This window comes from Marmota monax, unplaced genomic scaffold (assembly GCF_021218885.2).
Source record: "Marmota monax isolate L192 unplaced genomic scaffold, Marmota_monax_Labrador192_F-V1.1 WCK01_AAM20220418_F8-fsc00033, whole genome shotgun sequence".
Classification (NCBI taxonomy): domain Eukaryota; kingdom Metazoa; phylum Chordata; class Mammalia; order Rodentia; family Sciuridae; genus Marmota; species Marmota monax.
Window position 1 is genome coordinate 6,861,136 of NW_026694282.1, and position 21,568 is coordinate 6,882,703.

A 21,568-nucleotide genomic window follows, 5' to 3' on the forward strand; every position below is an offset into this window, starting at 1 on the left:
GTATTTTGCAAATTCAGGGACCATGCTAGGTGCCTTATTAGTTCTTGTATCATATCTACTGCAATGACCTTGGCAGGCAGTTAGTCACTGCTTAAATTTTAGAAATGAGGTTGCTGGGATTGTGGCTCAGTGGTAGAGTGCTTTCCTAGCATGTGTGAGGCGTTCGATTCCCGGCACCACATAAAACAAACAAACAAATAAAATAAAGGTATTATGTCCATCTGCAACTAAAAAAATATTTAAAAAAAATTTAGAAATGAGGAAAATGAGATGTGGAGAGAGAGAGAGACTGACCTGGCAGTGCTGGTGTCCTGGTCTTTTAAGTCTCATAGCCAATGCTGCTTATTGTTAGTCTAAGGAACTTGGCCCTGGTCATTAATGAATTCTATCTTAGGAAGAAAAGTACTTTCTGAGAGAGAAAGCTATATCAACTGAGATATGAAGTTTTAAAATTTATGTATTTGAAATAGATATTCATGTGGTTCAGAAAGCATAAAATGGTGTCTGATGAGAAACCTTCTTGCTTTTCATTCCATTGGTCCAGTTCTCACCGTCACAAATAGCCAATGATGATTAGTGGTTACTAGTCTCTTCCACATTTGTCCAGATACTTTCCATCTATAAGTGAGTAAAAATAAAATCCTTTCCTCCCTAACCTCTTACAAAAAATATTGGCCACATTTCAGGTGCATCATCTGTGTCTTACATTTTTACCTGGGGGATCTTTTATTAATATGGGTAGAACATCCTTACTTCCTTTTAGAGTGGCATTTAATTTTCAAATCTATTCTTAAATACATATTTAAGAGAGTTGAACACTTACATCCTCACATAAACATTTATAGGAACATCATAGTGGCATTATTCATAATAGCCAAAGATGGAAACAACCCAAATATCCATAAACTGATGAATAATATGGTCTCTCCATTTGATGGAATATTATTTGACAATAAAAAGGAATCAAGTATTGATATAAGCTGTTACATGAGTGAACACCAAAAACAAGCTAAATGAAAGAAGCCAGTCATAAGAGACCACATATGTGGTTCTCTTTATATAAAATAGTTGGGATAGAAACAAAGTAAATCAGATGTTTCTAGGGGCTGGTTGGAGTTGTGGGAAAATGAGGAGTGACTTAATGGATATGGGGTTTCCCCTTGGGGTGATTAAAAATATTCTAAAATTAGATTCTGATCATGGTTACCCAACTGTGTGAATTGCTAAAATCCACTGAATTGTAAACTTTGAATGGGTGCATTTTATGGTGATGAATTATATCTCAAGAAATCTGTTATTAAAAATTTTTATAAAGCTTAACTTTTACTTCTCACCTTTTTAATTGTTATTTTTCCCCAAATAAATCATCCTCCAATAACTGGACTGGTATAATCTAGAGATTTCTCATTTGCTTCAACGCATTCTGTGTGGTTTGAATTACTTTATTAGACGATGATGTCTAATGCTCTTTAATGTCTGCAGCTTCTCCTGAGCTGTTATACCCATAGCAGGATGCAGGGTTCTGTCCACCTCTGGCCCTGACTGCACTACTTTTGTGAGAAGACATTTCTCAGATTTACTGAAACGTAATGTCTTCTCTGGGTATTGTTTCAATTTGGAGCTGTCAGGCTACATTTTATTGCAGAAGTAATTCACAACTACTAATGAATTCACAATTACTAATGAATTCCCAGGCTCCAGCTGAACTAACTCTGTTCCTATCAACATACTGTCTGTTACAAACAGGAATTGTCCTCTGTCCAAGTCTGCCATCTGCCCTGGGCTGCCTCCTAGGAGGGCCTGGAGCCGGCAAATGTTGTGTTTTTTTTCTGTCCTCTTTCTCATTGCTGAATCCGTTTTTCGTGATAGTGGCTCTTTCCAAATTCTGCTCTCTTTGGATCTTGTTTATTTATTGATCCATTTTTTTCCTTGTCTTAATTAGAAATGAATGGTAAATAAGAAAAACTAGGGATGAACTGTTCTACAGTTTCATCTACCAGCTGTTTTTCTCTATGTGTAATCCTGTTACCTCAAATGTGGGCACAGAGCTTTTTGGCAGGAATTCAAAGTTTGTGTTCATTTTGTTGGGAGAAATGATTTCTTACAATGAAAAATAAAAAAAAAATAAGTGAATGTCAGAAATATATTTCTGATGAATATATTAGTGTCTCACTTATTCCTTTTTTTTTTTTTTTTTTTTAAGACAGGGACTTGCTGGTAGCCCACGCTGGCCTTGAACTTGCAATCCTCCTGCCTCCGCTTCCCGAGTAACTGGTATTACAGGCACGCACCGCCACCCTCTGCAATTCATGCCTTTTTCGTGTTTATTTTTCAGCCCTCCTGTAGGCTTGCATTCCCTGTTACCAGCATGTATGGCTCAATGTTCACAGCCTGGAGGATTCTTGAAGTCATGACAGGAGAAGCTGCAACAAGTGACTGGTTGACTGCAGTGGAGTCCTTGCTCCCTATTACCACAGTGATCCCCAGGCATGTTTTCCTTCTGCTGGCTCACCTCCTTGTTGAAGATAAGGGACAAAACCTTCACCAGATACTGAAGGTCACCACAGAATTAGCTCAAGCAGATTCCTCTCAGGTAAAGCAAAGAATAATGGAATAGTAGTGGGAAAGTTTAAGTTATAGATTATTCTCACTTTGTGGATTATTTATATCAAAGTTATATATTATGGTTTGATTCTTCCCCTCATCTTTGTCTTCCCAGTTTATTCTTCTTACTCTGAATTGATATATGCTTTACGCAAACTTTTTTTCTTTTTCTTTTTTAAATTGAAAGCAAGGATGTCAGTATATGATGCTATTCTGGTTCTTCCAATTTTTAGTGGATTTGCTAATTTGTAATGCTTTTGCTAACTCTTGCTATATTTTGAGGTGCCTATCATTCTAATATTGATCATTTAAGGTAGACCCAGTTTGATCAATTAAAAATAAAGCTGTTTGTGCGATAGGCATTCATATCTTTTCAAATTCTTACAATTTCATCCTGTCTTCATTCAGTCATTGATTACACCAGAAATTATTGGGTCCTTCCTATGTGTGGTACTGATCTGCAATCCTGGGATGTGAATGTAAATGATTTCTTGTCTGCACAGAGCTTGAATGTAATAAGAAAGCAGTTTGATATTAATAAATGTTTTTTCTGCCTTTTAAACTAACTATATATTTAACTTAGTATTCTGTGAGGGCCTCCCCACCCCTATTCCGGGATAGCATCTTTAGAATGCATTCCCTGTGAAAGGGAGGTTTCTATTACCAAATGGTTATAGCATTTTTATTAGCCTCTGTTTATCTGTATCTTCATTTAATATTTCTTTTCAACAATGGTGAAGGAAATATTTATCGTTTAATGGAAAACCATCTGTCCCTAAAGGGGAAAGAATGTGATGGGAGAGGTGGAGCAAATATATTTAAGATATAAAGTTAATGTATTTGGAATTCCTTCCCACAACTTGTCATGCTCATTTCTTTTAGTCAAGTAACTGCCTACTGACATCTCACAAAAGGTTTTCACTCTGACCAGATCTCTCCTGTTCTGATTCTCCAAGTGGCTCTGTCATGTACTCACATCTGTGTTTCATGGTATATGCATAATGTGAATCATTCCAACCTGCTTCCTATTTTCCTTTCGATTTCTGAAATCGTATTGACACCTTGTAGGATAATCTTTTGAGACTAGTTACTGCATAGGTAATGCTTGGAGATTATCTAAAAAAAAGGATCCCTTGAAATAACACAGCAGCCTACCTTAATCTGTGTGGACTCCTGATATAAAACACATATTACAGCTATTTATCCCTTGCTTTCTCTTTCTTCTCTCTTCTCTCAGTGCACTTGGTCTTTTAAATTGTAGGGTGATGTTTTTTTGTTATAGTTAATGGAAACCCATCTTAAATTACTTCAAACAGTTTTTAGTAACTCTAGTATTTAGGTTAATCTGGCCTATACAGCATGAGAATGGCCTATATAGAGTGTGCAAGATAGTTTCTTTTTTCCCTTTGTGAATAAGCTAGAAGTCCAAAGCCTTAGAACCTTACTTTCATGGGCCCAAAGGAAGAAGGAAGTAGAATACTCAGAATAGCTTGGTCAGATGTGGACCGACCATCTAATAGGATAATGATAATGATGGCCACTTCAACTGGCCTTTCTCAGTTGAATGGAAGTGGTGAAGTGTTAGAGCCCTAAAAATCATGCCACCAGGTTTTGTGGAATGAAGGTAGGATTTACCCAAAATAAAGATAATTTCCTGGTAATAGAAGTGGGAATATGCCAGACAGAAGACAAAAGCAGAACTTCTCATTCAGTGTTCCAGAGAGCACTGAAATGCTGTAAATGTGGCAGGTGTGCAGAGATGTCCTCCTCTTTCAGCCTCCTAGCAGCTAGGTGGTTGCCCTAGCTCAGGCTGAAAAACTTCTTTGGCTGGTCACCTCTGGCCACCTGGTATTTCATTTATTTACCCTAATATCCTTAAAAACATTATTTTTTTTCCATGTGTGCTATAAACAGGATTATTTGGAGAGCACTATAATAACCATTCAGGTTCATGTATTCAATAAATGATTATTAAGCCATGCTATAATTTGAATTCAGTGTTACACTTCGGTTGGATATTTTTTTTGGATATCTTTGAAAGAAATGAGGAAAAATATCCAGTGTAACTGTGCTATTAAGATGAATGGTAGAGTGAGAGATTTAAGTGTATTTATCCAAATTCATGCATAATCGTAGGAGGTATCATAATAAGAATTTTGAAATGAAGTTATTATTTGGGAAAGAAGTATTCTAGGAGTAGGTGGTAGTGTTTATTTTTCTTTCTCACTTTTCCTTATGAAGTAACCATATCATATTAATTTTTAGTAGCCTTTAGCTACCAGGTAAAACAGCCAAAAAGGGAGGACTAAATATTTTGAAAAAGTTAGCTTTCCATCTGTGAATAGATGCTTGGAGTAGATTCAATTTTAATGATTTGGAATTATAGGCAAAATGATTTTTCTTTCATTTAGTTGATAAGACTACAAGTAATATAGTCTATTTCATGTGGGTTTGTCCTTTCTTACCTTATGAGAAGGAAAGCAATCATTGGCTCAAATTCATGGAGGAGTTGATACTAAAGAAAAGTTTCAGATTACTAATAAGAGAGGCTACGCAAATAAGTAAGATTAGGTATTTCAAGGCTTCTTTGACCTGTTATGTTAGTCACCTAACATCTATTGTAGGATTCTGTTGTCTACAGTATGGTTATCTAAGGGTTGTGTTTGAATGACATCATCATTCATTGGAAGAATCCTACTATAAGACTTTATGAAAGAAAATATTTGGCAAGTTTGAAAGAAATAAGCTGTATGTCAAGTATGCGCTGACATCTTTGCTACTATTAATTCTAAGTGGTATTAATGGAAATACTTGCTAGTACAAGTTATTAGCTATACAAGTTTTTAATATCCATTGGTAACAATGGATTAGTGTTTAAAAAGGGTGATTTTTAGAAATGTGCTATTACTACTTTCCTAACCTGAAGTCTGATGGATCCCCTTTTCCAATGTAAGTTTTCATCCTTGTCTTGTCTGGTCCCCCTGAGGCATACATTTTCCATTGGTTTAAGTCATTTAGGGTCATGGAAGACTGTGGAGGTTAAGTGTTCTGAAGGGAACCAGCCTTGTGAGTACCATTTTGGAGTTAACTGGATTACACTGGATGACAAAATGACTAGATGGTTACTGAAAGCCAAGGCGATGAATCAGTACTTGAAAGAAAAAGATTTTTCTATCTAGGAATTCTGTCAGTGGTTATTAATAATCTTTATAGTTTTCTTACTCAGATATCATGAGATTCACTATGCAAAAGATACAAGCTCATGTCAGGCAGCATTCATTAAAAGTTTATTCTTTTATATTCTTGAAGAGAATATTTTAGAATATTCTGTGAAAAGATCCAAGAATGAGCATCCTGAGTGAATTTCCATGAAAATCTTGAAAGTTTTAAACACATTGATTTATTCTAAAGAAAGGTTTTCATATCATAGTCTTTGTTGATGATAAATGAGGGTTCTGTTTCCTAAGTTACTCTCTGCCTGCCCTGAAATAGCAGTTGGTAGATTCATAGGCTTTTTGACTATTTTGAGATAATAATTCCCGCCTTTCTGATACTGTAATATTATTTTCCCTGCATTTTGATGTAAATCATTGAGGCTACCTTCAGATGTGCTTAAACGACAACTGAAGAACCAGGCTTCATAGCTTGTGTACAGTTGACCTTATTCTTTCCTTGTCAGGGAGCCATTTCCTACCTCTCTAGTTTGTCTAGGATCTGGCAATATCTGGGATGGAGTCAGTGGTAGTGAATGTTTAGCAATGACTACAGAGTTATTTAAGGAATAAAGTGGATTCTAGGCTTAAAATGAGGAATTTTTCTCAATTTTTAGCCCTTCTAAGAAGATTATTGAATTGTATTTTGACTCCTTAGCTAATGATTGACCCACCATTGTAAGATGATCATGGAAAATTAGGAAACATTTGAAACTGGTAAAACTTCCTTAAAGAAGAAGTTAACTGTCTTTCTTCAGCCAGTTTTGATTGCCCTTCTATCTCCCTGTGCATGTGAACCCAGCATAGTGACATCTTTCTTGTCTAGAATCACATCTGACTCTGATCCGCACTGTGTGCCTCCGATACATTCGTAGCGGTCATAGAGCACTAGTTTGGTACCACTTTCCTGAACCCATCTATTATGGTTTAGATGTGAGGTGTTTCTCAAAAGCTCCTGTGTGAGACAATGTAAGAATTTTTGGAGGTGAAATGATGAGATCAAGAGAGTTATAACCTAATCAGTTATATAGATGAACTAGGTGGTAACCGTAGGCAAGTGGGGTGTGGCTGAAGGAAGGAGGTCACTGGTGGTGTGACTTTGGGGCTTATATTTTGTTCGTGGTGAGCAGAGTTCTCTGTGCTTCTTGATTGCCATGTCTTGAGTTGCTTTACTCTACCTTGCCCTTCTGCCTCACCCTGGGCCCAGACCTATGGAGTCTGCTGACTCTGGACTGAACCCCTAAAACTGAGCCAAAATAAACTTGTCAGGTCTTTTGGTCACAGTGACACAAAAATGTGACTAAAACATCATCTTATATACCTGATTGTGTGCTTCTACCAGTCTCAGCTTGAAACATTGCTTTTATTCTTTTCCTTTCCTTATTTACTTATTTTTAGTTGTAGATGGGCACGATGCTTTTATTTATTTTTATGTGGTGTTGAGGATTGAACCCATGCTAGGCAAGCGCTCTACCACTGAGCTACAGCCCCAGCCCTTTTTTAAAATGTGCAGTTCTTGGCTTCCAGTAATCTTTCTCCCATGATTTCTTTGACAGCTTTGGATAAACTTCTCTCTGTATTTCCCAGGGACCTGTTCCCCCAAACTTTCATAATGCTTCTTGGGTTCCTTAGATGAAAGGGCTATTATTTATATCTTAAGGCCTTTTCTAATATCTATTCTGCCCTTCCTTATTCACTGGGCTCTCCCATAGCAGTTGATTGATATTCAACATTATAGCTTAGAGGATAATGGAGGTGTCTGAAAAATCTATTTTTCACATAACTTTGTGATACTATAAAAGTCTAATAGGACTTATCAGATGTTTAATAGTGTATTAATGTTTAAATATTAATGTTTAAATATATGTAAAGAGAATACCTGACAAAAGATTAGATTATATTTTAGAAGTCAAGGCTGCTTATTGGTGATTCTATAATCTGAGAAAATGTTTTCTTTCCATGTTTCTACCTTTATAATTAAGGGTATATGCAAGGATCAATATATAGAATATTGGTCACTAGAGTCTTGAGGAAGGGGAAAGGAGAATAGAGGAATTTTAAATAATAGATATCAAAATATGGTCACAGAGGAAGAATTAGTACCAGTGTTCGACAACACAGTAGGGTGACTATAGATTGTAACAATTTTATACTTTGTAAAGAGCTATAAGAAGTTTGAAGGTTCCCAACAAAGAGATGACAAACACTTGAGGTGGAAATGCCAATTACTACAATTTCATACTTATTATACATTGTATACAGGTATCAAATTATCACATGGTTACTCCATAAGTATGTATAATTATGTATCATAAAAAATTTAAAGCATACCTAGTATGTAAATTGAATATTAACCATAGGATACTAATTTTAGGTTGGTTGAAATGGTTTAGTAACATTTCTAATGGAATAACTTCAATGTCATGTATAAAGCATATCAATTTCTTTTTTATTGATTTATAAAAAAGTACCTGCTAAAGAGTTATAATTTTTTGTGTGTGTCAGTTAAAAAAAATTATGTACTATTTGGGTACCAGGTAGTGTTTTGATACATCTATACATTGTGTATTGTTTAAATCAGGTTTAATATAGCTATTTTCTCAAACACTGATCATTTCTCTATGGTGAAAAGTTTAACAATCCTTTCTTGAGGCTTTCTAACTATGTAGAACATTATTCCCTGTAGTCTCCTTGCTGGGTGTCAGCACACCAGAACTTCTTGGTCCTATCTGACTGTAACTTGGCATCCACTGATCAACCCCTCCCCCTACTCTTTTGGCCTCGGGAACCACTATTCTATTCTCAATCTCTGTGGGCTCAACTTTTGAAGATCCTACATATGAGTGAGAGTGGGCAGTAAAAGGTTTATAAATTTGAGTTTAGATAGCCACAATTTCTTCCTAAAAACCCATTCTCATTGTTGAATTTAACCAAATAAGTTTCATGAGATTTGGTGCCTCTTTCAGACACAGGTACTAGCTGGGTATTAATATTGGCCTGAATTTTTTCTGAGGTATCTCTATAGTTTGGAAGTGGTGATAATGATGTTTGTTTATTTGGTCTTGTTTTTACTTGCGTTTTGCAACTCTGACATCTTTTGTGTGCTTTTTACATTTTGGTCATTAAGCCTCACTGAAGGCCTTGCTTAATGGGAACAATTTGATAACTTAATTTTTTGTGATGTTTTTTTAAGGACTTACTTTTTTTTTTTCCCATTAGCCAAGTGTTGTCTAGGTTCATGGCCCATGACTTTCTGGTCTTTTAAAAGTCATATTATCAAACAGTAAAAGTTGACTATCAGGGCAGAATCCTGTGATAGTTCTACTTAGGGTCATAAGCCATACTTTAACATGGAAAATGAATAGGAAATGTGTGAAATTTAATGATCTGTAACTTACTGCTGTGAGAAAAGAAGAAAATATGTTTTATAAAAGAATTTGCACAAAGAGTTTTAGGCTGCTTTGCACTCTGTTCTTTTGTCACTGAGTTCTATGAATTGCTACCCCCTGAAGCCAGTCTGTTTCCTGTGTTCTTCACACCAGCAAAAGAAGTCAGATTGTACAGTACTTTTAATAAAGACCTTTAGAGATAAGTGCTGAACTACTATTCCCTGGTAGCTCCTGCATTTTTTCTGTGCCTAGAAAAAAATTGGTATGATTCTGTCTGCACAACAATTAAAGGGAAACACAGAACAAAATACAAGGTCAAGTTGCATCTACCCTATCGTGTGGAAATATGTTTATTTCTTCTTTATTCACCTCATTTAGATATCTCAATAAATTGTTTTAAACTAGCAGAATCATTGTATGTTTTCTAATTGTGTACATGAAGCCAAGAGTTCATGCTCAGACAATCACTTCTGTGTCCATCCTCCTGCCATTCCTGGGTATTAATATTGGGCTGAATTATTTCTGAGGTATCTCTATAGATTAGAAATCACTTAAAATTGAAGGAATGTTTGATTGTGATTTTTTTGAGTTCATCCCTATTACTGAGAAAATTACTAGCTTACTAATATACTAAAATAATATCTGTTTGTCTTGATGTATCACTGAACACTGAGCATCAGAAAGGAGGGGAGTGGAATTTGAGGAAGAGGGGTCTAATACTGCCTTTAGAGCAGTGGAATCTGCTTCCTGCTGATTCAGGAAGCAGTAGTTTTGTCTTCTGGTTAAAATTCTTAACTGATGGATTTTTAGTGTTTTAGGGGCTCTGAGAGAAGAATCGCATTTTGTTGAAACCTTGAATTTTAAGGAGAAAATATACTGAAGTACACCATTTCCAGACCAAAATTTTCCTATTTAGTCAGTGGGATGGTAAAGAGGGAATTAGTTCTATGCCTACTTGCACCATGACCCTAAAGTGAGGCTGCCAATTGACGTGCCTCACCATTTCTGTGCCCTTCTGCAATCACCCCTTCCAATGAGAGGAAAGTTTTATTTGAAAACAACAACAACAACAAAAAAACCACATTTTTTTACATCTGTAGAAGCGACCCATACCAGCTCCCTCTGACCAACTTGGTCTTGATTCATATATGTAAATGAATATATAAGGCTCACCAGACTCGAGAGAAAATTTATCAACATGACTAACCAGCACACCTAAGAGAAACAGAACTCAGGGAACAGAAGATTATGTAAAGATAATCTAAGTCCTAATCAATGTTGGGAAGATATTGTATAAATGTATTATATAAAAAGAAGAAATCTGAAAATTTCTGATGCGTGATTGCCACAGTGCATCTATGGTGGCTAGATTAGTGATCTGTAGATGTTTCAAATACATTTTTAGAATAAAGATCAGAAAGATGAAAAATTTAAAAAGTGAAGACATTGGAGGTCAATCTTTGGTGTTCTAAAATCTTTCTAACAAACAGGCATCTCAGGTTGGAGGGATCAGAGAAAATGAAGCACAGAAACTTAAAACATGACAAAACTCTTAGTTGGAATCCGGGAGGGGAGACTCATAAGGCTGCATGCAGATTGTTAGGTTCTGATGAAAGCCAAGTAACACAATGAGAATATATTAGTGCCTAAATAAGTCCCCAGAACTTCAAGGTTAGAAAATCTCAAGAGATTTTGGGAAAAGAAAACCTTATTTAAAATTAACGTTCAATCCAGTGAGTTGTGGTGATAATCGTCACCGAAATGGTAAGATTTTGATGGCATCCAGCATTTGTTGGATCTTCAATCTTGTGTGGTTATTTGTCTGCATTATGATAGCTTACACTGGTCTTCTATCAGTCAAATCAAACAGGAAACAAAGAGCCATGACTTCTGAAAGCACATATCAAAAGGCGGAGATTAAGAAGGTCCAAGTGAATCAGTCAAATAGCATGCTTACTTGATCAAAAGTTATACTTTTTTGTATTTTTGTTTGTAATGCTTATTTTGGGAGATTATGAAATTTAAAAAAAGGACCTTTTTAGTAAGCAAAAGAAGAGTTTTGTATTCCCTTTGTTTTGAAAAATATGAGATATTGAGAAAATTAGACCTTATTTGTTTGGGTTGAAACATTTAAAAGATTTGACAATTTGAAATCTCGAAGCACTTATTCAGTAAGTAGTCATGCAGGCCTCTTTGGGTTACAGATTTTAATTGGAGCTTGGCATACAAGACAGTTATTGGAGTATGCATAGGGAGATGGTCAGTATGTGCTGTATAAGGAAGAACAGAATGTCAGGTGTAAACTCAGAAAGGAGCAGCCGGAAATAGGAGATTTATGAGTAAGTTTTGCTTGATAAATATAAGTTCTTTGAAATGAATTAGAAGAAGCATATTGACTGTTTCTATCATTTGTGAAATATGTTTTTATTTTGTGTGACATTTTTATGGTTCTCTTTTAGTACCATTGTTGAGAAAACAGTGGAATGAATGTCTGGAGGTTCTGGAGTAGTTCTTTACTTTGTGAGCTATTTTTACCAATAGTATTTTTCTCTAACATTTCAGGTGTAATTTTCTTGTTGGGGAGTCAAAGCTAGCAACACAAAAATCACAATTATAGCTACTATCTGATAACTGTAATTGAGATGATGGGTCATGATTTTATGAATTTCTCCATAACTCTTCAAGTTGGACAGTAGTGTTAGCTCCTTTACCAGGAGTCTTGAGAAATATGCTGTCCCTTTATTGTGCCCACTGGGCTTCTATCCCACCAATGACTATTTTGAGCATTTCATGATAGATAGTATAATAGACTCTTTGGCAATGTTTCAGAACTGTTATTGTGAAGAAATTGCATATTCTCAAATCTATTTCCAATAGGTAGACATTGTTAGAAAGTAAGTGGAACCAGACAGTTAAGAAGTGACTTGGGGTGATTTCTGTGTGGTAGGCTTATGGTATATGGATGGACTTTTGGAGAACATATGACTGTCCTCCTTGCTTACTACCATTCTTGCGAGAATGGATTACTTCTTCATTTAAGAGAATTTGTGTATTTCTCCCTCCCGCCATCTTTAAAGAAAAGTGTATAAAAATATGTTACTTGAATTTTTCATATTACAGAATCAAATAGTACTAAAGCTCAATGAGATTAGTAAGGTCAGATTAACATTTTGAAATATAAAAAGACAGCTTATATCCCAGAATGTAAGCTGTCTTCAATGGGATATTTTAGTAGATACAGTTAGATTTAGAATTTATGAAAGGTATTTCTCAAGGAAAAACCCTTGTTTTTACTTCACAGTAACCTCAGATAGTTCCTAGGTTTTGTTGAGTGATTAAATTAACACATAACTATATTTACTACTGTCTTAGAACCAATAAACTATTTTCCAATATTGTCATGCGTATCCAAACTAATAGATGGAACATTGTAGAATCCAGGGACAAATTTAGGCTAGGTTAGATTACAGTAAAATCTTATTAAATTGAAATCCTATTAATTTAGGGTTGGGGTAATTTGTTATAGGCTGAGGTAAAGCATAAACAGGTGTTGAAGCTACCGTTTTCAGGCAGTACAGATTTGCTCATTTACATTAGTACAATGAATGTGCCAATTGAAGATGATCAAATTATCTATTCATTAAGACATATCAACAGGGACTGGTACTTGGAAACACATGGCTAATTAGTTTGTTACAGTATATACGTGAAAGTAATCAAATTTTATTTCTTTAACATTTTTCTTTAATTCAGTCTTTCCTACCTTCATTATTTCTAGTAGTCTGAATTATTATTAATGATAATTATATGGTGGCATTTTACTCTATGTGCACTTAGTGTCAAATTGTATTCAATTTTTAATGGTAGAGGTGCAGGTTGATCTGTTAAGTGCAATTATCATGAAATTATTCAGCTTGAAATATTGTGGTGGCCTTGTTTTTACTAGGTTCTGTTTTATTATTAAGCATTTTTAAGTCATTCATTTAATCATTCAACATATGTTTATCGCAATCCTTCTACATGGTAGGTGCTGGTAATATTAAGGTGAAATGATAAAGTTAGTGCCTTCAGGAATGATGGGGTTGATGGATTGACAGAGTCATTAAAAGTTACTCTTCAGTACAAGATGATAATTGCCAATTGGGTAATTGCCAGTACAAGATAATAATTGAGGAGGTATATAAACACCCCTATACCATAGATGTTGGAATGGGACACATGAATTTCCCTGATGCAGGGGAAAAGGAAAAACATTCTAGGCCAAATAAAAAAGGCATGCAAATACATTGAGGTATGGTAGGTCATAGTGGTTAACAAGACTGCAAGTCATTTTGTATTAATCTGGGATATATGTGCGTATATATGCATATACATGTATATATGTATACATATACATATGCATATAGATACATATATGTGTATATACATATATATGAATATATATGGTGAGGAAAGTTGTTCCTAGAATAGATACTTAGAAGACAAGGTCCTGAAAAGCTTTGCAATCAGGCAGAAGATGAGAACTTATCTAAAGTACTGGGATAGTCAGAGGAGAGATGAAGTTGTTTAACATGATGTTGAAGTAGAAATGTCAATAAAGACCTTGATATACCAGTGTGTTTTGAGACAGAACACTCAGCAGAACTTGAAGTACAGTAGGAATAAACCTAAATGTATTAAAACTACTAGAATTCTTATACCTCATTAATTAATGTATACATTTATGTTATTAAATGTAAATCAAAGTTATGAAATGAGAGGATAGAAGAAAAGAGGGAAGGTGTTTGAAGAAAGTTACTGGAGAGGTATGAGTTTCCAAAGTTTCAGCCCCTTAACTTAAGCCTGGTGACGGGGACCTCAGCCTACTCCCTACCTCTCCCATCTCGTCCCCAATTCAGCTTGATGTGTGTCCCTTGCAGTTGGGATAGATGGATGGATATGGTGAATTGGTGACTGCCTGAAAAATTTAAGAGGGAGTGATGATCTGGCTAGCTGTTGTGATGGTAGAAGGAGGAGAGAGTACTGCAACATCAGGATTAACTTACATATCTAGAGTTTGTCAAAGCATAGGATTTGTTCATGTTTCTCATAATAAAACATGGGATCAGGGTTGTCTCAGATTTCTTGGGTGCTGCTCAGAGGCCTATAGAAGCCTCTATTGGAAGAAGCAGAATTCCTAGGGGCTATGGAACAATTTAGCCAGAAAAGAGTCTCATGGGTATCAGGAGTCTAAAGAAAACTCAATCTTGCAGGTTTGAACTACTTACCATGGAGGAATTGAAGAATCCTTTTGGGGCCTGTGAAATGTAAAGACACCCTAGCCATGTAGTGATGGGGTGCTGTCACTCTTCCCCAGGGGATCCTGTGTAGATTCAGAGGTGGAGCAGAGGAATCAGAGCCTCTTGGTATCAATTAATGGATGGAAATTTATGAGAATCCCTGAAATTTGCCAGTCATCACTTGTAGCCTTTGCTAGGGAGATTTTGGATTTCACTTTCCTAATCCCATCTGTCTGGGGGTAAGAGATGTATAGATATTCTCAGGTTTTGACTTCTGTGAGCATTGAACAGTGCCAAACCATTTATTGTAGTAGAGACTGCCAAATGATTAGTTCTTTGGTATCCACCTTTAGACTTTTTTGAGGTTTGTTGAGGTTTTCGAAGAGATGACTCAAAATTTTCTTTGGCTGAAGTTTTTCTCAGCAATGTCAAATTGTCTTTAGAATCGATGGTGGATTGCAGAAATACTGTGAAGCATTAAAGTAATTGCAATAACTAGGTCTGCTCATTTCGTCTCTTTTCTTATTTTTCCCCTTTGACACATTAGTGGAATTTCACTGAGCTCATATAGAAAGGAGGAGCCTTATGTATATTTCTATTGCTTTGTGGAGAATTCTTAGTGCCTGATTTAGAGCACTCAGTGAGCATTTGATAAGTTCTTAGTTTTTGAAGCTGGGGAGGGTTCAGGCAATGGTTTGCAAAATTGCTGAAAAAAGTCCAGGAATCATTTTTGAAATAGTAGAAAAATGAAGACTCATGCATGCATATGTTAGGTTGTCTTAAATCAGACCCTAGCCAAAGCTGTAGTGACACATGCTGTTCATGAAAGACTTAATATAGTCCTTCTAATCGGATGAATTGTCTTGTTGTGCAAAAACTGTTATTACACTGTGTGTGAAACCAACCATGCTGCAGGGGGAAAAATTAAATCGCCTGACTGAGAGGTCACTTGTGAATAGTAACACAAGATCTATTACCGTTATTAGAGACTCTGGAGGACATTCACCCTTTTATGGTCTTTCAACTGCTGGAATGAAATATTTTAGTGGTAAATGACATCCTTCTGGGAAATCCTCCTGAAGATTCATTCTTTGCCATTTTTATGTAGAAAAAAAGGTGGGGACACAGGGGAAAAATCACATTATTCCTTTCAGATCACTTAAAAAATTTACCTAATTTGATTTCGTGTGATAGCAATTGCCTTTAAATGTTCCTCATTACACCATTCTTAATCTTTGTTGATTAGGACCACACTTAGTCTTTTCTAAAATGTCAGACACATTCTGTCATCTTTTCTATAGGTTAATTCATGATAGCATGAAAACTCAGATACCAGGGTGACTGGTTTATGATAAAATCTGGATTAAGTACTTTAAGATACATGAAAAATCTATCAGCCTACTTTCTTTCAAGGGCCTTTGAATATATCCAAGGAGGAATGTGACTATATATTTTAGTTTTGCATGGCAATCATGCTGAGTGGTAAATATTTTAAGAAATTTTTTCAGAAGTGAGTGAATAACTGTTGATCTGAGGTGACACTTTAGAACACAGTTATTAAAGTGAGAACCAGAGTTTTTTTCCAATGAATTATATTCATTATAAACTGTCAACTCATTTGTTATAGTTTATTACCACTCTGGAATTTTCTGCCTTTTTGCCAGATGGGTGAGATTAGTTTTTGTGGGGAAAAGATCTAAAGTAGTTGGGGACAGCATTACAAATATTTTGGGTGAATTTTCTGTTGATTTTGAAGTCAGTAGCTGACATTTTTTTTCCTTCTCATTATTTGGTTTTAGTATCTTTTATTTTTCTTTTCTTTTAAAGCTTCCTTACTTTGTTGCCCAAATTCTATGAAACTATTAGAATGATGTGAATAGGCATATAAATTCTGTTGGATTTCTCAGTGTCTGCTTTTGTTACAGGTACTTTGATGGGTTCATTAAAACATATCTGTTGAAATAGGGGTTGGAAAGAAGGAGGAATGGAGGAAAGGGAATATATTGTCAGTAGGACTAATGCATAGATATTTGAGCTTCACCTAGAAATAAAAATAATTTTGTAAAATGGGAGGTAGAAACCCTTTGTCAGGTTGCTAATGAGAGGCTTGACCTAGCTGCTGCTGCAGGAGCATCTTTGGGGATGATGAGAGATGCAAAATGCACTGTTGCTAGGCAACTCTCTTGACTGCCTTTGGAGCAGGTTCATATGTGCTAAGAGCTAATGAATCCTCATGTCTGCTCTTTGAAACTGTTCAAAAGCCAATGAAGACATACCCAGACATTTAGCATTTACAAGTACCTGAACCATTCTTGCCATGTCATTTACTCATTAAAAATTAAGTTGACCATTTAGTGTGTCCTGAATATTGCTTTTTTTATAGGGCGAGTCAAGGTTTGAGCCCTAATAAATATGTTTCCACAGCAGAGCCCAGTAAAGATGACTTAGCTCTGATGGAGCTATTTAAAATGTTATATATGAAGGCTTATTTTCAATCTGAGTCTTTTTTTTTTTTCTTTTAAAGTGGTGAGTTGTTAGAGCCTGCCTTTTCAGGTCTTTTAGAAATTTTTACATCATACCATGTGCATACCTTGTTCAGCCCAAAGCTATTATCTCTGAAGATGCTGGGAATTTGTAGGTGGCCTGTTTATCCGTCCCTGCCTTTAAAAACAGAAAGAAAAAACAAAACAAAAAACTCTTCAACAATAGCCATAACCACAAAACACAAATTAAAGCCTGATAAGGAACATCTCTAGATCAAATAATGAATTTAAGTGCTTGTAAGATCTCAACCTCTAATAACCTTTCAGAGGTATTGCCAACCTCTGATAGCCTCTCAGAGATGTTGTGAGGATTAAAAGATCCTGTACATGATAAAACATTGTAAAGTGTAATGTGAACCTAGGTTTTTTTTTTTTAAACATTGAATTTAAGCAATCACTTGGAAATCAATGAGAAGTTGGTGTTCCTGGATTATTAGCTATTAGTCAGGCTTATTAATATTTTTTATAGGATACAGGATAATTATAGCAGGATTTATTTGTAAATAAATAAGGCCTTAGCTTGTACCTGATTACTTTTTGGTTGCATTATAACTATGCTTTCTTTTAGTGTCTTATCTCCTAGTGTAATACCATGCACTAGAAGGTGAATAGAAATTTACGCAAACCTCCAGTACAGGCCATTTAGATTGAGTTGTTTTATTTCTTTTTATTGTTCAAATAAGAGATTTTCATTATAAATTTATAGTATCTGTTTTCTTATCTGTAAGATGAGCATTACAAAAGAATTCACCATAAAATTCAACATGGGTGTAAATGAGATAATCCAGAGAATAGTACTGGTTTATAATCAGTGTTCAACAAAAGTTATATGTTATTGAAATTATACTTGATTTTTGTAGCTCTTTTTATTCACTTTGTATTATTTGCTACCCTGTGTTCAGGATTAGTGCTAAACTGTTTACCTGGCTAGAAATGCTCCTTTCCCATCTGGGGCTATCATTATCCTTAATTCCCCAAGAGCCTGAAGGAGAGACATTAGCTGTTTTCTGTGGTTGTGTCTGTTTTAAACTATACTTATGTACAAAAAGGAGATAGAGAAGAGTGTTCTTTGATGGGAACAAATGCAAGCTACATCGATAGTATTAAATTGCCTGGTAGCACGTTAAAATAAAAGGTAAACACAAACATGTAAAATTAATTTTATTATTGTTTTACTTAGTATATCTGAATTATTATTTCAATATGTAATCAACATTAAAATTTGAGAAATATTATTTTACATTTTTGTATGAAGCCCTCCAGCTGTTGTGCCTTTGACCCTTACAGCACATCTGTAGTGTTAGTAACCCCATGTGCTAGTGGCTACTGTTTGGAATAGTACCGAGGCACTGAAAATTCCTAATACTCACTTCTTCAATATCAGTGTAAAACATGTCTTTAGAAATACTCTTCTTATTGGTTTTACTCATCTAGAAATAGCCTCACGGTCTCTGGAGTGGAATAAAAACCTAAAATGATCAAGAATAATAATTCCTAAAATAGGTTTTATAGAGAGTAACCAAGAGGCTGATGAATGTCTAGCAAATTTCTTTTTTGGCCAGGCAGAAGTAACCAGTTTCAATCTTGTTAACTTTTCTTCCTTTTTCAGTTAGTCTTGAATGTAATCCAGCTAATATTAACGTATACTTGTTATATTTATGGTCCTGGGTAAATATATGTCTAGGACAGGATTATCATTTATAAGGCATTGTCAGGCTAGTGTGGGAGAACAAATAACAATAACCCAAAGTATATGGAAATAAATGTCTGCATGAAGTTAGAGTAGAATGCTCTTTGCCTAGAATGAGGCAAATAATTACTCTATTATCCTTAAACATTTTTTCATGGTTGTAAATATGTCAGTATATAAATGGTTGAAATATCAGGTAAAAAATTGAGGAACTATATATACAAGCTTTAGCAGAAAGGAGGAAAATACGCTGGTCAGGGAGACAAGAGAAGCAGGATCAGCCTTTGTTCTCTGGCATCAACTGTCATCCTTGGGCAGAAAATCTGCTTTAGTTTCAATCCTCCACTAGGCCTTCTGGGTCCTTTGGCCTGTTTGCACACTTCTTATTCTTCTGCTTACAGGTCTTGTATCTTGTGGTCACTTGACATCAAGTGCAGTCTCATCACTGACTAAAGCATTGCTGAAAGTAATTTTAGTAAAATAGCATCTTATTTTACCAAGTAATATTCTTTAAGAATAACATGTAAAACATCCCAATAATGTTGCAGTATATATAAATAATCACAAATTTTCCTCTCTACAAAACACCCATGTGCTTATACATATGCACACAGAAGCATTATTAATACATTTCCTTTGTAATTTAAATATTTTACCTATCAGAATATTAGTCTATACAGATCTGGATTATGGTTTTTAAAGGCTACTTGTGTTTCACAACTTAATATATAACAACATGTAAGTTGTTCTAGTTGCTGTGGAAAATATCTGTGGCCATTGTGGACAGCTCAGCCTTTTAGGCCAGCATTGTCCAACAGAACTTTTTGCCATCATGTAAATGTTCTGTAATTTGTGCTATCTGATGTGGTCAGAAGCTACATTTTACTCTTAAGAATAGGAAATTTGACTAGTGTGGCTGAGGAAGGAATATTTTAATTTTAATTAGTTTAAATCAAATTTAAATGGCCACATGTAGCTATCTGGAGTATGATCTTTTCCTTTTGAACAATGAAAAACAATCATTATTATTTAGTATCTTATACTTATCAAAGATCTTCTTGAAATGTTGTCCTTTTGGTCTTACATCTTGATTTTTATCTCTAATAACCACTAGCTACACATTTAATCTTCAAAGTTGAGTTTAACTTATTCAGTCAATAACAATTGACATAATAGTCCAGAGTTCCTTAACTAGAATGTGAATTACTTGAGAGTAGGGTCCCTCATTTCTCCAAATCGTATCATTAAATCTCAGTGTGGAGCTGGCCCTCAAATATTTTTGATTGTCAAATAGATAACTTATAGGAGAGTTTTCTATTTATTACTGATAGAAATACTCTATAAGTTATTCTCTTTAAAAATTGTAGATATTTTTTTGTTGTCTTATTTGCTGCTTTCTTTTAAAGAAAAAGAATGATCCTGGGTCAGGGGTCTCCTTGGCTATACTCAGGTTCAGTGATTTTCTAGAAGGACTCATGGTACTTAGCTTTGAGTCATAACCATTGCTATGATTTATTACAGTGAAAGGGTAAAAAAGCAAAATCAGCAAGGGAAAAGGTTCATGAGGCCAAGTCCAGAGGTAACCAGGCGTGAACTTCGGAGAGTCGTTTCCCTGTAGAGTTACAAAGGATGTACTTGATCCCTCCAGTTACACAGGATGTACTTGATCCCTCCAGTGGCGCATCATGACTACACAAGTGAAGTGTTTTCTAGTCAGAAGCTCATTAGAGACTCTGCCCAAAGATTTTACTGGGGGCTTGTCAGGTTAGGCACAATATTTTGTACACAGTGATTGTACAGTTTAGGGACATTTTATCAGTTGAATTGTGAGAACCTTTCTCAAATCCAGTTTCTAAGGCCCTATCAAAAGACCAACTTTTTAAGGAGGCCTTCCTACAGGTGGCAGTCTCAAGCTGGCTGTTAATTCTCTTCTGCACATTCATTTAATATTGGTTTGATTATTTGACTTATATTTTAAATAGGTCTGAAATCAACTTTTATAATCCTACCCCTGTTCTCCCTTTTGACATTCAAGTGTATACATTAAATATCTCCCAAGTAGATGATTATTAGTCTTTCAAATTTTGGTTTACAGAAAATTTGATACATTTGGAGCAGTTCACTCTATTTTCTAAAAATTCTTTAAAAAACTTCCTTTTCCATGTAAAGCTGAAATGTGCCTTTTAACTTGGGCCTCGGGATTATATAAAACAAACCTAGTTTTGTCTTTTATATGTATTTTAGTCAGCTTTCTGTCACTCTGACCAAAAGACCTGACAAGAATAATTGAGAGGAGAAGTTTGCTTTGGGCTCACAGTTTCAAAGGGTCACTTTGTGGTTAGTTGATTCCAATTCTCTGTGCCCAAGGTAAGGCAGAACATTATGGCTAAAGGGTGTGGCAGAGGAAAGCTGCTCAGTTGATGACAGCCAAGTGGAGCTTGAGAGCCTGGACCAGGAGTAATATAATCCCCATGGGAATGTTCCCAGTCCCCTATTTCCTCCAGTCACACCCTACCTGCCTAATGTTACCACCCAACAGTCCTTTTAAATTATCAGTCCATCAAATGGATTAATCCATAGTTTAGGTTTCAGTTCTCATAACATAATCATTTTCCCTGTGAATCATTGTTTCACAAGCTTTCAGGGGTCACCTGATATCCAAATCGTCAACACCATGTTAGTCTTTTAAATATTTGATGTTATCTATGTCTTTATCTTATAGGAGCATGTTTTTCTAAGATTCCTTTTGCTCTTTTTTTCTTTGTGGTTATAACAACATATTCTAATTATTGTAGGGTTTTTTTTTTTTTGTGTGTGTGTGTGTGTGTGTGTGGCATGTTTTTTGCATTAT

At 35.3% G+C, this 21,568-nt stretch overlaps 1 protein-coding gene across 3 annotated transcripts in view; it reads left to right on the forward strand.

The window, feature by feature from the left end:
* Nucleotides 1–21,568, forward strand: part of Focad (focadhesin) — a 296,580-nt gene that overhangs the window by 89,294 nt on the left and 185,718 nt on the right. For all 3 annotated transcript variants that reach the window (XM_046467321.2, XM_058586381.1, XM_058586382.1), the window contains exon 11: nt 2,336–2,593. In XM_046467321.2, coding sequence (XP_046323277.1) covers nt 2,336–2,593 — 258 coding nt within the window. The remainder of the gene's footprint in view (nt 1–2,335; nt 2,594–21,568) is intronic.